General features: G+C 39.4%; 1 protein-coding gene across 2 annotated transcripts in view; it reads left to right on the forward strand.

The window, feature by feature from the left end:
- Nucleotides 1-14,918, forward strand: part of LOC145222276 (cAMP-dependent protein kinase catalytic subunit beta) — a 37,225-nt gene that overhangs the window by 4,522 nt on the left and 17,785 nt on the right. The window contains exon 1 of one of the 2 annotated variants that reach the window (XM_080088368.1): nucleotides 14,424-14,655. The exons of the other annotated variant lie outside the window; for it this stretch is intronic. Coding sequence (XP_079944494.1) covers nucleotides 14,592-14,655 — 64 coding nt within the window. The 5' untranslated portion in view covers nucleotides 14,424-14,591. Of the gene's footprint in view, nucleotides 1-14,423; nucleotides 14,656-14,918 lie in introns of those variants that run through there. 2 annotated transcript variants of the gene reach the window in all.

Below are 14,918 nucleotides of genomic sequence, written 5' to 3' on the forward strand. Positions count from 1 at the left end.
CGCAAACTAATCGTATACGGCCAAGTACGGTACTTGTACACGGCCAGAGAGAGACCAAGGACTCTTTCAGTCATTGTTAAGTTGCAGACCGCCGAATTGATACCCATTATAATACACCTGAAAGCCTATGAGCTTTTCAATTGCTGGTTTGGGATGATTCCAATAAAACTTAGCTTAGTTTTAACAAACAGCCTTTGTCATTGTTGTGTTTTGGTAACGCGTACACAATACTATTGTCGTGTACACATTGAAGGTAGAATTTGCAACAGCTTAGTATAAAATTGAAATCACACGCCATATGTGGAAATCCGTCAGATAAAAATAAAAATCGTTGCGTTGTTTCTGCCGCTAGGTGTCGACAAAGTAACGTTCCGTATTTTAAAATCCAAATCGGAAGAGTGAACTGACGCAGAAAATTGTGTCGTGTTGGAATCGATATTGCCTGTCATAGGTATTGATGTCCGTGTTTAATAATGTGTAAAGTTGCTTAACAGCATTTTTTAACATCGGGACACAAAAAATATGGGCTGGTTTGTAGACAGCCCAACCAATTGCAAAGAACTCTTTGGATAGGCCATAAGTGTGTGTAGATTTTACGTTAGTGCATACTCGAATTGTAAAGTATTTGCCACCGGTTTAGTGTTTTAATGTACTATTAATTAGTGATGGGACGATACCAGGTTTTGAAGCGAGTACCGATACCGAGTACGAGTACCACATGTATATACTTTCGATACCGAGTACCCAGTACGATTACCGAGTACATAAGTACAGTGTTGTACTTAGTTGTATATCACTGGCTTATTTATCTGCAATGGTTGAGGTACAGGCGTGCACTCACACATGCAGAAAAATGTAATCTCCATACGATAGCGAAAAAAATATACCTAACCTGTCGGTACTTTTTCCCGATTTTGTGCTGTCCAAAGCAAATATTGGCATAAAGTTGCCTGTATTCTTATGGTGTAAACCGGCCTTCGGTATTCGCACGTCGGTATCGAAAACTGAGACAAAATATTTTGATACCGAGTACGAGTATCGATACCACTGAAATCGTTCGATACCGAGTACCGAGTATCGGGTACCCGTCCCATCACTACTATCAATGGCAGTGGTTTTCAACTTTATACCGATTGCGTACCGCCTGAAGACTTTTCCTATACACCTAAAGCTAAACCGTGTTTTAATGGGCAGACCGAGAAATAGGCCGATTCTTTTGACAGGGCTGGCGTATTTCTGAAACCAGCAAGGTTGGCAATTTCGAAAGAATGTCCAAGACACGAGTTTTGTCCAAAACCAGGGCTGATCAGATGCGTCAGTTGAGTTGCAATTTTTGATCTGACTTTACTTGAGTATGACAGAAAGCTTCTTACGTACTACCAGACTAGCTCCGACGTATCCACTAGTGGCACGCGTACCACAGGTTGGGAAGCCCTGATCTAAGGGGGCACGCAATGGGATAGCCAGATTTCGAGAGGAATGCATACTTTGTGCCAAAGAGCAAGCGTTACGGTTGTTAACTCTGTAAATCAACCGAAAAAAAACTGTTTGTGGCACAGGGTGGCCAAAATTTCCACGAATTGGCATGAACAAATTGCAAATCAATCTTTATTAGTAACATTATTGTGTAAATAGAAGACCGCAAAGCAATGGTCGTAACACTGCATAATCTTAGAAGAGTACATACTAGCTTCGTCTTTTTTCCCCATATAACTGCATTTACGAAGAACCTGATTGGCTGTGACTAAATTGCACGTACATACCAACTTCCGTTCAACAGAACGTAATGCTTAGGCGTAGCACCAGTAATATAATACAGCAACATGTAAAATGCAGTTATAGTCTTAACGTGTTGGTTTAAAGAATTGACTAAATATGAGCTTCAACACACATGCTGTAGTTGTACTTAGCTGTATTGATGTGTCAGGAATTATACGAAGAACGTTTTGCGTAGTTGAAGTCAGTTTGGAAGTCGTTTAACACGAAGGAAGGTAATTTTGCCTGGCTGTCTTTTGCACACTTTTGACATGCCGTATCCTTGTCTCTAGTTGACGTTTCCATCTCAATGAACTTTGATCCTCAAGCAGAAGTCCCGTATTATAAGCTAATCTGGGCAAACACTGCGCATACATATGTTAAGAACGCGCTATGTTTGGTTTGGACAAAACACTGTGTAAGTTTATACAGTTAACATAAAATGCGTGCTCGGCCCCAGTCTTATTAGCGCTAGAATAGAAGATACAGTACAGGAGAAAATATTTCTAGTTTTCGCTGTTGTTTTTTACACAGACTATAAAGCTGTCAGCTGTAAAAAATGGTTTAGAAACCAGGTGTTAACGAATGTTTCCGGGGCCCAATTTTAAACACCTGGCAACGTTTAATGAGCATAAATCCAGTGTAATCTTGCAACTAGGCAATTTGTGCGTGTAAAACATACGAGAACATTGATTCTAACAAATGTTTTTCAAGCATTTCCTTTTCAAGAGCGCGTGTGTTATTCCTATTTCAGCAGCGCAACATCAATAGTTGTTAATATATATTGCTTCACTGGGACAGGCCTGTAGACGAATTTTGATCCCGGGGCACAAAACAATCGATACGGTAGGGCCGGTACGCCTTACACCCCGCTCTTGTGATTTAAGCCTGTTTAGTGCAGTCGCTTGTGTTAAGACTGTAGCTTCTAGCCAAGTTTGTGGGTCTTGCAAGTTATGGAAGTGTTAAAATGGATTGCATTTTTACACCATGAAGTAAAATACGAGGCAGAATAGTTTAACCTTCATTGGAAGGATTTGTGTTTTTGTGTAGTTTAGCGTTTGTGTGTATTTGACACCAGAAAGTTAACATATTTAAGTTGAGTGGCTTACATGAATGTCTTCGTAAGGACAATTGTCTATCTTGCCCATTGTTGGTAACCACTGATACCCATATTGTTTTTGTTTGCTTTAGAAGTGTGTGTGCACAGTTAGAAAGGTACAAAAAGAGGTATAAACGTTTTTCAATAATGTTGTGTGTCAAGTTTATGAACGAGTATTAAGCAGACCAATTTGTATCCACGAATCCTGCAACACAAGTTTTTAATAAAATGAAATCAATAGTATTAGGTATGATTCTTCAAGTCACCAGTACCCAAAGTTTCAGAATACTCAAATACGTGGTGTAGAATCGCGTCTAAACTAGAGATGTACCGAATATTCGGTTTGCCGGATTTATTCGGCCGAATCGGTCATTTTTGCAAAGATTCGGTTTCGGCCGAATAATTTGTTGCGATTCGGCCGAAACCGAATCTTTTACGAACATAAATGTAAAGCGTTAAACGTGTCTTTTCTGCTTAAGGTACCACGCAAATCTTTTGAAAGCCTAAACATAACGAAAATCGCGTCAATTTTTATCTTTTTCAACACATTTCAACACATTATCGGTTTCCCACTGTTGTCAAAAAAATTAGCAACTCATTGACAGGTTGCCAATCATGCTTGAGGCAATTTTAAACCCTACAGAACTGAAATGAGGACGAAACACAACTATTCTGCACTAATTGCCTGGTAAATAAACATTTTTTTCATGTCAAACGCGTAGCGTACGACTTCGCGTGACGTCATAAATGATTCGGTTGATTCGGCCGAATTTATTCGGCAAAACCGCCGAATATTCGGTTTCGGCCGAATCGAAATTTCGCCGATTCGGTACATCACTAGTCTAAACTGCATGAAGGGGTCCTTGTACGTGCAGTGCGCCAACAGCTCCCGTAATGCGACTAATCAATCGATCGCCTTGCTAATGGCACTTAGGAAGGGGGCACACTTTTTGTGAGTGCGCACGGACGATCGTAGGAATCCACCTTCTCGCGAAGACATCAACACTAAGCGAGCTGCACCCGCTATTGATTGATTGATTTTCTCCGTTTTGACTCCGGTTTGATATGAGATGTGGATTAAATAGTGGCTTCGTATTCTAAAGGGCGAAACCAATCAGTTCGGCTGTTTGGTTTGCTTTTCAAATTAAACTATCGACTTCTCGCTTGGAAGGTTTTATCCGCTTTTGTGGACTGAGAAATGCCAATTTCAAGTCATTCTTAATATCGACCGGTGATTGTACGATATTTGTTGCAACTAGCGAGATATGAGTATGACTGAAATACAACACTTTTAAATGGTGAATGTTTTGAAATGTCAAGAGAGTAATTAGTCGAAAAGGTTGAGAACCACAGGTGTAGCCTATCGTTTCAATCTAGGGGCATTAAAAATTTTGACTAATTTATTTTATTGCTGACTTATACAACGGATAGGATGCATTTCTGCAGCACATATTAGTCTGTAGTTCGTTACGTGCCAACGTCAAACGGTTCGTTTTATAACAACGGAAGTATGTGACCATCATCCCTTAATTGTGTGACTACGATGTATGTTGTATGCTGTCGTGTTTTATACCAGTCAAGTACACTCTACAGTGCGTTAACGGGCGCTCTGTAGCGTAAAACAGGACTATAGCATATAAATGTATATTTGAAAGGTCACTGCTGCATTTGTTCATTGGAGTATCATAGACCATTGCTTACTGGTTAATTACGAACTATGTTGCTTGTTGATATAAGGGCATATGAGTTTATCAGTTTCCTGTTTAGTTTAGCTGGAATGTTGATTGTTTTAGTACAGCAGAACGAAACGAAGCGAGTACTTGGTAACCGATTATATTGTGCTGTTATACTTTTACTGTAGTTGCATTAAATTTTGCGTTCCTTTGTTTGTCTTTGGTGCCGAGTTTACAGATCAGGCAAGAGCTCGGAGAGGGTTAACGCGCACTTGCATTTAAATAAACAGCGTCCAGCATCCATAACCAAAACCCAAACGTATTTTTTGATAACAGGCCAAAATTAGCTTGCGTTTGCCCTTTTTCGGTACCAAGTCAGACATCAAAATGTTATACTAAACGCTTTTTCGATAATAGGTAAAAAAGTCAGCTTGCGTTGGCCTTATTTGTGCGGTACTAAGTCTACATCAAAATGTTATACTAAACGTGGTTTTTCGATTGCAGGTAAAAAATTTGCTTGTGTTGGCCTTTTTTGGTACGAAGTATACATCAAAATGTTATGCTAAACGTGTGATTTTTCACAAACAGGTAAAAAATCAGCTTGCGTTGTTATTATATGTGCCCTACGATTTTTTTTTTTTTTCGGTAGCTGGTAAAAAATAGCTTTCGTTGGCCTTTTTAGTTCTGTACAAAATCCACATCAAAATGGGTTTTAGTCAACATACCAAAATCGCTTTATTCAGTAGCTGATGGGATTGACCTCTAGCCAATATACTTTTCACTTGGTCGACACTATAAAACACGAAGCACTTGAGGGTGTAGAGTGCTAGACCCGAGAACACACAAACCATCGACCATAGTGTTTAGGAATTTGTCGGTCGAGTAGGTCATCGATTTTACCGTCCGACCATGTGTAATAGATGTTTGTGTATGGACTTTGACGGTCAGTTTTTTGTCGACTAGTTATGTGAAATTTGCTGGTGGTTTGAGAGGAGGGTGTAGTAGTGACGACTGTAGTTTCGAAAGAGGTTCTGGTGGTGCAATTCTGCCAGAATTTCTTTGTAGAAAGAATTGTGTTATAAAACGAAAAAGTATAGGGTCTAATAGAGATTTGAATATTGGTGTTCAAAATGTGTGTATCCCTTGTAATTATGCGAAATGGTGTTTCTGCTAACATATATTTTAAAAGTACGCAAAATGGAAAATTTGCTGTACGGTATTTGAGATAATGTAGCTTGCGCTGTGGTAACTTTCGTTTCTACTATTATTGTTAGCCATTTTCATACATACAGAACTGCACTGTGTTTTGGAAGACTAACAATAGCTAATAGATTGCAAACAATTCCAAAAAGTGTTCTTCAGGTTACAGCTGTTGTAGAAACAAGGGGTATTTTCAGATTAAATTTACGCAAATCAAATAGCGACGTTTCAGTCTTCAGTGCTCATGGGCGCTCTAAAATATTTATCATGCAAAACAGTAACCATTCTAGCGCATGTGGAATTTGTGAGATCAGCATTAACACACGCTTGTTGGTTCCTGTATGTTTGCGCGGCTTCTGCTTTGCCACGTTAATGTGTGCCCAACACAGTACTCAAGTAGTGCTTTTATCGGTACCAGGTTAAATCAATCATCTATTTTTGGTGCCAGTATGCGGGTTTAATGATTGTCATTTTTGTCAGCGCAAACCGCTGGAATTTATAGTTTATTGGGCACTTATTGTGAGGCAGGTATGTGACCGTTAACGCAGCTATACAAACGCATTTATAACGTCGCTGTTTTGGTCATTAATTAGTTGCCTATATTGCTAAGCGAATGCATATTACTTGGTACAGATGTTGGGTTTGAAATGTGTGCGAATAAGGGCGTGCATGATTAACTTTGTGTATCATGTTTCTGCTGAGTCACGTTTTGAAAGAGTGACATTCTTATATATTGAGTCATTGTTTTCGGCCGCAAGTGTGCTGGCTTGCAAAAAATGTTAGTACAATGGTTAACGGTTTCGTCTTGTAAAGGTCACGTGGTGGCCTTGCTATAGGCGTTTTCGCATTTATTTTCTAAAGATACTCACTTGGCAAATAAAGTACATAGAATCTAAAAACTTTGTCGGTTTCATGTTGTAATCGTTAGTTTATGAACGATTTCGTCTTGTGAACGTCAGTTTTGGTCTTGTTATAGGTTTTTTTGCATTCTTTTTTTTTTTGAAGATTCGCACTTGGCACATCTGATAACTTTACAGTTTTCTCATGTTATCGTTAGTTTTCGGTCTTGATATAAGGGTTTCTGGTTTCCTTGTCCAAAGAATTCCACTTGGCTTCTGAACGGCTAATATAAAAAAAAGTACAAAGTACCAAATAAAGTTTGCTAAAAGGCTAAAAGGCAGGCATGTAAAATACCTGGCTTAGAATATGATAAAACTTGATGCCTACATAAAAAATACAATTGGTCGTAACATATTTTCGAACGTTTTTTTTTTCTTTCGTTACCTTTTCGAAACGAAATCATTTAGCCTATAGGTTATAAATATATGGCCTCCAAACCTATGCAGTCTGGGTGGAGTTTCCAAGAAGTTTGCTGGCTTGTTTAAGCTCAAATAAATTTATGATGACACAAGATTACGTGGCCGTTGGTGGATCGTACATAATTGATTGCAACCTCTGCCCTGCGTTGTAGGTTTGTGGTGTTTCAAATCAGTTTTACTTTCCTTGAACTGGTGTGGTTTTGCGTAGTGTCGTCTCACTTGGCCAATTTTAAAGTTGTTTTGTTTCTAATCTGTCTAAAAGTTTTAAAAAAACTATGTCACTATTCACTAACCTGTGTGCTATCAGTTGCCTTAAAACAGTGGTTCCCAAATCTTTTTTGACGCACCCAACGGATGTGCTTTATTACTCTTTTCGTTGCATTTGTGTTTGGTTTTCTTAAAAATTATTACTCCAGTTTCGAAATGTTGGGTAAAAAATCAGGAGATTATTTGTTTTTTGTTTTTATTTGCCAGATGAGGCTCAACAGTAAGACAAAAACAACGCATAACGTCACAAACAAAAACACCTGTTAATATTACAATGAAAGATCAAAATAAAATTAATTAGTATTATGCAGCAGTTTAAACCCTTGGGAAACAAAAAAACGTTACAAAACGGGGTAAAAAGTAGATGCTCTTGCTACAAAAACAGGCGACCTCAAAAAAATTTCAGGTTACCCATATCTTGAAAAACTGCCATAAAACACCAGTGTTCAACCATTTGCCATTTGGTAATTGCAGCCCTACCTAATTACTTTGACACTACTATGTTAAGCATCCGTTCGTTAAGCAAATCTTTCATAGCGGAAGTCCACCCTTTGCTGTACATGCTATTGGGCAGCTTCTGAACGACACACGGTGGTCTGATGACATTTTGCTCTAGGCCAGGGCAAAACGATGGAAGGCGGTTAGCCGTGATTCTGACTTTATTTCATGCTGGTAAAATTCGTTGATGAAATCGTTTGGAGTATTTTTTGTTCATGGCCCAAATATTCATTTACAATTGTCTTATGTCTCACAACGCCCTTTAATGTTTTAAAGTTACTTTACGACTGTAAGATCAAACCGATTTTTCATCACTGTGAAAACACGACAGTTTACAAACTTGTGAGCACAATCACTTTAAACAGTTTCGTGACCAATTGAAAAGTCTTCGTTGTCTAGATTTGGGGAACTAGCGGTCCAGAAGTAATTGCCATGTAACATGCGGTTATATGTTATTCCAAATCACACCTGTAACATAATTTGAATTCAGTTTTGTAAACAATTAACATTTTACAATGTGAAAAGGTTGCCAAACCAAATTTAAACGTATTAAAAAAAATTCGCTGAACTCAAGGCATTGCAAAGTCAACATTGAAATAAACCCATTTAAGTCCCTTCCACCGCCACCGGTACCCGAAGCAATTAGAGCACCACGCCCGTAGGCAACAACATCATGCTGTGGCCACTGATTGCTGTAATTGAACGCTGCATATGTCGTTGTGAGTGCATTGCGTTGTCGCACACGACGCTACGGACAGCCGAAGTCGTCATTTAGATTTTTGTATTAGAGAGAGAAGGCTTGAATGAGTTAAGATATTGGTATGCCTGACTGTACTAAAAGATTAGTACTGCATGTTGTTTAACTCGCTCAAAAGCCGAATTTGTGCAGTCAAGAGTAAACTTTACTAAGCAGGAGTTACGTCTGTGTGTTGTTATATCAGAATTAATTTGAATGTGCCTTCAAATTCGAAACAAACGTTTGCTATTAACTGAGTGGTTCTAAACTGGTGGTCCATAATGACTTTTTGTGTGGTCCACAGGACGTTAGTTATATTTGGTCATAAACCGGAAATGGTTGCATGTTTAATACGAAAAAAAGGTTATCCAAGTTATGGGCCATTTATTGTTAACTGTCAGTTGTTTGATATCACTCCTCTAAGTTGTGTATTTAAGGAATATATTTCAGGCTAATATGCTTGTTGTTGGTGCTTTTTTATCTTGACTTAACAATGGACTGGTCCACGATATTCATTCATATCAACTGGTGGTCCTGAAACGCGTTGAGAACCGCTGTATTAACTGGTCGATTTTTTTAAGCCCGAACACACGCCACTGATGAATGGTCGCATTAGTTGCTTCTGCAAATTGTTCGCCTAATCAGTACACGCTGTGTTCTATGCGGTTTGTGTTTATACGTCAATGCTCTCAACACGCCCGGCGCACTGACAACTACCCGCTGAACCAACAAGCCGAACCGCTGGGTCAACTTGCAACACCACATTTTCCGTCGTCGCCAGCTCAAGGCCGGGCCGTTGCGCTTCAGTACCCTGCTCACACGTCACTCAGAGCAACGTTTCCCATCGCTGTATGCTACCGAGCCTGTATCAAGCGCTTGAATGTGTGTGCGCGCGTGTCGAGCAAGAGAGGCTGGCCGCTTGTTTCGGGACCCCTTCGTCAGTAGAGCTACTCGTGGGACGACTGGCTGGCTGTGTGACCCAAGCTTGGCTTATTGATCTTGCGCTTGGGTTCGAATTAATTTTAGCCATCATTCATTACAGCGCCGGTAGAAGAAGATGCTCTTGCATCAGTTGGCTGGCTTAGCAACGGAAGTTGTGTTGCAGTACCGGTACGCGGTAAAATTACCACTTGCTGTAGTGCGGTATGCGCCTGAACTGTCGACAGGTACGCCGAATTAGACGGAAACCGCTATTTTTAGACTCAGTTGTCAGAATTTTTGCTACATCAGGTTCCTGTTTAGTGTAAAAAGTCCGCAGGTTCATTTTTTGTCACGTACTACTACATGCGCTTGACAATACATGTATATTTAAGTACGTGTATTGGAAAATACATTTCAAGCAAGGATCATACCAAAAATGGAGATGCAAAACACAGTTGGGTTTAAAGGGAAAGTATATCCCAGAACAGAAATGAATGTGTGTTTCCTTGACTCATATATGTTACAGGTAGGGTAATGCCAATAAAACTATATTAAACCTTATTTGCCTTTCCGTGACGAGATGTCAGAATTTATTAGGCAGTTTAGATGTTTACCAACGCCAAAATATATCGTTTACGACACACGCTCGACTCGTTTAACCATACGAACTACAAGAAAAGCCTTAGTTGAGGCAGCTTACATTTAATACATATCTGCCTGCAAACAGGACTTCCCACAAGGGTTTGACTGCATGTAAATTAGAACCTATGCGCTACAGTAGTTGGTGTAAGTTTGAAAACAGTTTTGTCGATAAAGAACATAACGTGAGGCAAGTCATCGCATCAAAATAGCCTGAAGCCTTGCTGTAGTGGTTTTCAAGATACTTGGCCTTTTACCATGTTATGACTTTGGCATTTTGTTTTGGCCTTGAAGTTTAACTGTTTTTGTATGTTTTGTCATTTGTGTCTAACGCAATAAAAGGATAGCAATGCAGCTTTTGCATATGTGAACAATAGTAGTTACAAACGGTTGTAACGGATGTGGCGCCTCATATCACTGATAATGGCATGAGCATTTGCCGAAACGTTTTCATAATAAAGCATGTCGCCTTTTACGTATATTTGGGCCGTTATATTCTGGATTAAACTTTTGTGCAGTTGTTATTTTCAGAACAGCATGGGTACAGCAGTAATTTAAAACACGCGTCGAGAGGTGTAAAATCATCCGCACTTGGTATAAATTACACTGTAATTTAAAACCTATTGTAACTTCCTACGGTGGCGCGAAACCTGATCCTTTTCTACAGTTGTGCAAAAAGCAGCTTTATATTTGCACGCTTGTGTAGTAAAAACGGCGGTTCTGAACATAACAGATTTTCGAAAAGTACAACGTAGTTTTGAAACCGTTACATCTTGAACGTTCTGCTGTTTACAGCAAGTGACTGATCGGTTAGGGATAAAATTCTACTAGTAGACCAATGCATGGTGTATGAATACACATGTTACAAACACAATTTATCATTACACTTGGCATATGTTTTGATTGTGTATGAGTTTAGGTCTTCACAGCCACATTTAGAGCAATTTTAGTTGAACCGTGTATATCCAATGACGTGGTAACCTTTTCGTGACGTTGGTCGCAATCGTCATAGCATTGTCACAAATGCGTTTATGACGTCACGTGTCATTTTATTGTCAAAACTAAAAAAATGTTGCCCTATTTCGCCTTACGTTCTGTGCCTTGAAAAAAGGGGGTTTAATTGCAGTGAACAGGTGAAAATGTGCAAAAAATGCCTAATTATTTTGACTAAGTGTCAAAAGGGGGTCCTAATCAACCACGTTTGTCGATGTCCACCTGTCCCCAGCTATCAGTCAATTTGGTTAATCCGCATGAGCAATTGCAGATTCCAGTACATTGGTCGTTCGTCAGTAGAGCGATAGGGTCTACAAGGGAAGTACAGCATAACTTAGCAGTTAATGTTTGCCTAGGTCGTCGTGGCTTGTACTAGTGTTGTTTGTGCATTTAATGGATCTAAGCTCGTGTGCTACAGGATTGGCTAATAGGGAATGTAGGTTATCCGACATTTACGCTCTGCAAATGCATCCAGTGTAAGTATTTGTGGCTTATTGCGTGTATTCTCTCCTGAAGTTTTGGTGTCAGTTTATCCGTTGTAATCGAACTTTCAGTACAGTTAAATTTGCAACTAAATGTATAGAAACTAAAGCTAATAGCTTGAGAAGAAAATACAGCTTGTTTCAGGGTTAATCAATTCTAGGGCAATGTTCAAAACACTGATATTTGTGATTTATTGTGTGTTTTCTCTCCTAAAGTTTTGGTGTCAGTTTATCGATTCTTTCAGGGTATAGCTAAAACCGCAACTAAATGCATTGTTACTAAGTCTAGAGGCATGAGACATAATTCCAGCTTGCGTAAGGATAACTATGTCGATTAAATTGCGTTATTCCCACAAGTTCATTATCACCAGAGTATTTTGTAATACGCTACAAACTTACTATTGTCACTGTCATATGCTTTGACAGAAAAACATCGCTGTAGTGTATACATAGCAAATTAACATAGCAGAACCCAACCAGGTTAACAAGGTTAGTACTGAGTAAAACTTGTTGCCATTTAGCAACATTTTAATCGATTTACCAGTAGTATGTCAGCGCAACGTTCAACTATTGATGTAAGGATTAGACCGTCACAATTTTTCACACCTATAGACGCGTACGAATGTTGTTGCGTACCATCAATCGGCATTTGACAGCTAACACGTCATACATTGACGTAGAAAAGTCTTGACGTCATAGCGCTGCGTAATAAGACTGACCTCTTCGATTCCAGTGAGAGCAATTATTGATTAAATTCTGAATTGAGACTTGGAACTGTATTGGCATGTTTAAGCGCAAAACGTAATCCGTTTTGAGTGCGCTTTAGTTGTTTTATAACAGTGTGGTTTGATTTTTTATTGTGTATGTGCCATAAAGCTCAAAGCGTGGTTTCAATTGGAAGACTTGACATTCAAAATGTAGCTACCGTAAGCGCAGTGTTTAAATTTGACTAATACGTGAAAAAAGTCTTAAACAGTGCCAGTAATAAGAATAGTTAATAAGCTCGTACTCAAACTTTAGTGATATTTCGCAAATGAATACATCGTGCATATTTTCCTTTCACAATCTCCAATCGCCTCTTCCCCTCGATGCCAGGAAATGCCTTCATATTGTTGTGGGTTATTCAACTAACGGAGCATTTTGGCCACCTATCGTTTAGACCAGAGGTATTAAAACGGTTAACGTACATTCCCTATCAGTTTCCGCTGCCTACGCTTTACAGATAAAACGCATAGCAAGATGGTAGCTCTATCGTTTATTGATGAGATGAAGCCATCATATGCGGCCTTTAGATCGACTTTAGACGCTGGAGAGCTTTTAGCAAAAACCGCGAAGGCGACTTGTCTATACAGCTATCCAGCGAACTGTTAAGTTTTTGTTGCTTTGAAAGACTAGTTAAATACAAATTTTCCGAAGTTGTGTTTACAGTGGTTTGCTGTCTATAGGTCAGGTATGCTTGTTTGATCTTTTTGCAGAGTACAAGTTTCGTACAAAAAAAAACGCAAGAATATAAATTCAACATTCGCAAAATAAAAATAAAAACCGGTCAAGTGAACAAATTGTTTTCCAATCGATTCGTTTAAAACAGAGGCACAGTTGTAGTTTCCAAATTTTTTGGTAATGTTGATGGGCATTTTTAAGTAATCATTCAAAAACGTGTTTTTTTTCTTCTTGAAAATCTAAATTTCCAATTACGCATCGAGAAACTTCAAAAACAGATTTTTTTGTCTATTTTGTCTTCCGAATTTCCCGCTACAGTTGGCTGTACGAATGCGGTCAGTTAAAAAAATCACTTATCATTTTTGATCGCACACAACGCAAGCGCTGGAACGGCGTTAGTGAAAGCCCACCGCACTTTATCAACTGGCTAATGTGTATTTTGCTGCACAGTCAGTTTACAATCTCAATTGCATTGTCAGCTTTCATGGTTCGCAGTTGACATTTTCGGCATCAGTAATTGCCTTTGGACATACGTCGAAATTCCTTCAGGTTTTGCCTTAAAGGTCACCCGTTGAGGAGTAGGAAAATGCAGCGTTGCGCCCGGCTGCCTAAGTGCAGGTCTTTGAAAAAGTGAAGCGTCAGTTTAACCGGCGTAAATGCAAGTGTTCAGTCTGATTTCGTGGTACTTTCAGTACATTTTAACTGAATGTAAGGTAAACGCAAAGCAACCTGCTTTAATCGTTGTTAAATGGCATTAGTTTGTTGTGGTTGGTTCAACGATACTCGTCAAAACTTTATAACAGACGTTTGCACATGTATGGTGCTTTTTCTCGGTTGCATCAGTCACTTAAATGACAATGATTCGCTTTCAGCTACAGCGCTCCTATGACAGTTACCAAATCATCTATGCGTTTGCGTATGAAAGAGCTTACAAGGCAGAGTGTTGAAACCTGTCTTCCTTGGCCTTTTACTGTGAACAGTGAGGATGGAACATGTTTTTATAGCAGCAGCGCGTAGGTTTGAGACGGAAATAGTGGCTCGCGTCGCTATAGAAGAAAGGGCCCTGCCGGGGACGACAGTTTGACATCGCGGTAGTGCATTTCTATTTGTTTGTTTGTGTGTATGAGAGGATGCGCTGACCTGTAGCGTTGCAGGCGTTTGTTTAGCAACACACCCTTGCAGTGGATTGGAGGGGTTTTGTTACGGCGCCTGACTGTATTTAGAGTCCAAACGCCCGGCTTAACCCAAGTGGAACGTCAGTCTTGCTTCAATGCCGCAATACAGGGCATCAAGTTTTGCGTGTGTATTTTAAGCAAGTGATCATTTCAGTCTCAAATACTGAAGCAGGGCTGTGTCATGTGCTCATAACAAAGGAAATTTGTGCAGTATTTAACAACTGATACCATTTCTATACAGCACTTTTGGGCTCTACAAACGTATCTAGGCTGTATTTTGGTTTATGTGATGCTGCTTCTGTAAGTGTGCATTAGGGCTTGCATCGAGCACTGGAAAGACTAAACACTGGTGTGTGGGATCTTTTAATGCAAGAATTCCCTGATTGGCAAACCAATGCCGTGGTTTGGAAAGAAAGATGCGGGGCACAAGTCCCCTAAGCTACCCAAGGAGGACCCATGTAAGTTATTTAGGGGGCTGTGTTAATGGACCCATGTGTGCCATTGTTGGATGCTTGTATGCATTTGTTAATGGATCACTGCTTCCTGGGAATGCTTCTTATTATGGGTTGCTGCTGAGGTTTTGGAAAGGCCCTCTGACATTTCAGCCTGATCTTTTGCACTGCTTTTGGGTACAGAAATATTATTAGAAAAAATATTATTACACAGAAAAGGTACATTGCTTTTTTGCTTTGTTTTAATTGTTAAGAAAATGTTTTCATTG

This window comes from Phallusia mammillata, chromosome 4 (assembly GCF_965637545.1).
Source record: "Phallusia mammillata chromosome 4, kaPhaMamm4.hap1.1, whole genome shotgun sequence".
In the NCBI taxonomy this organism is placed as follows: domain Eukaryota; kingdom Metazoa; phylum Chordata; class Ascidiacea; order Phlebobranchia; family Ascidiidae; genus Phallusia; species Phallusia mammillata.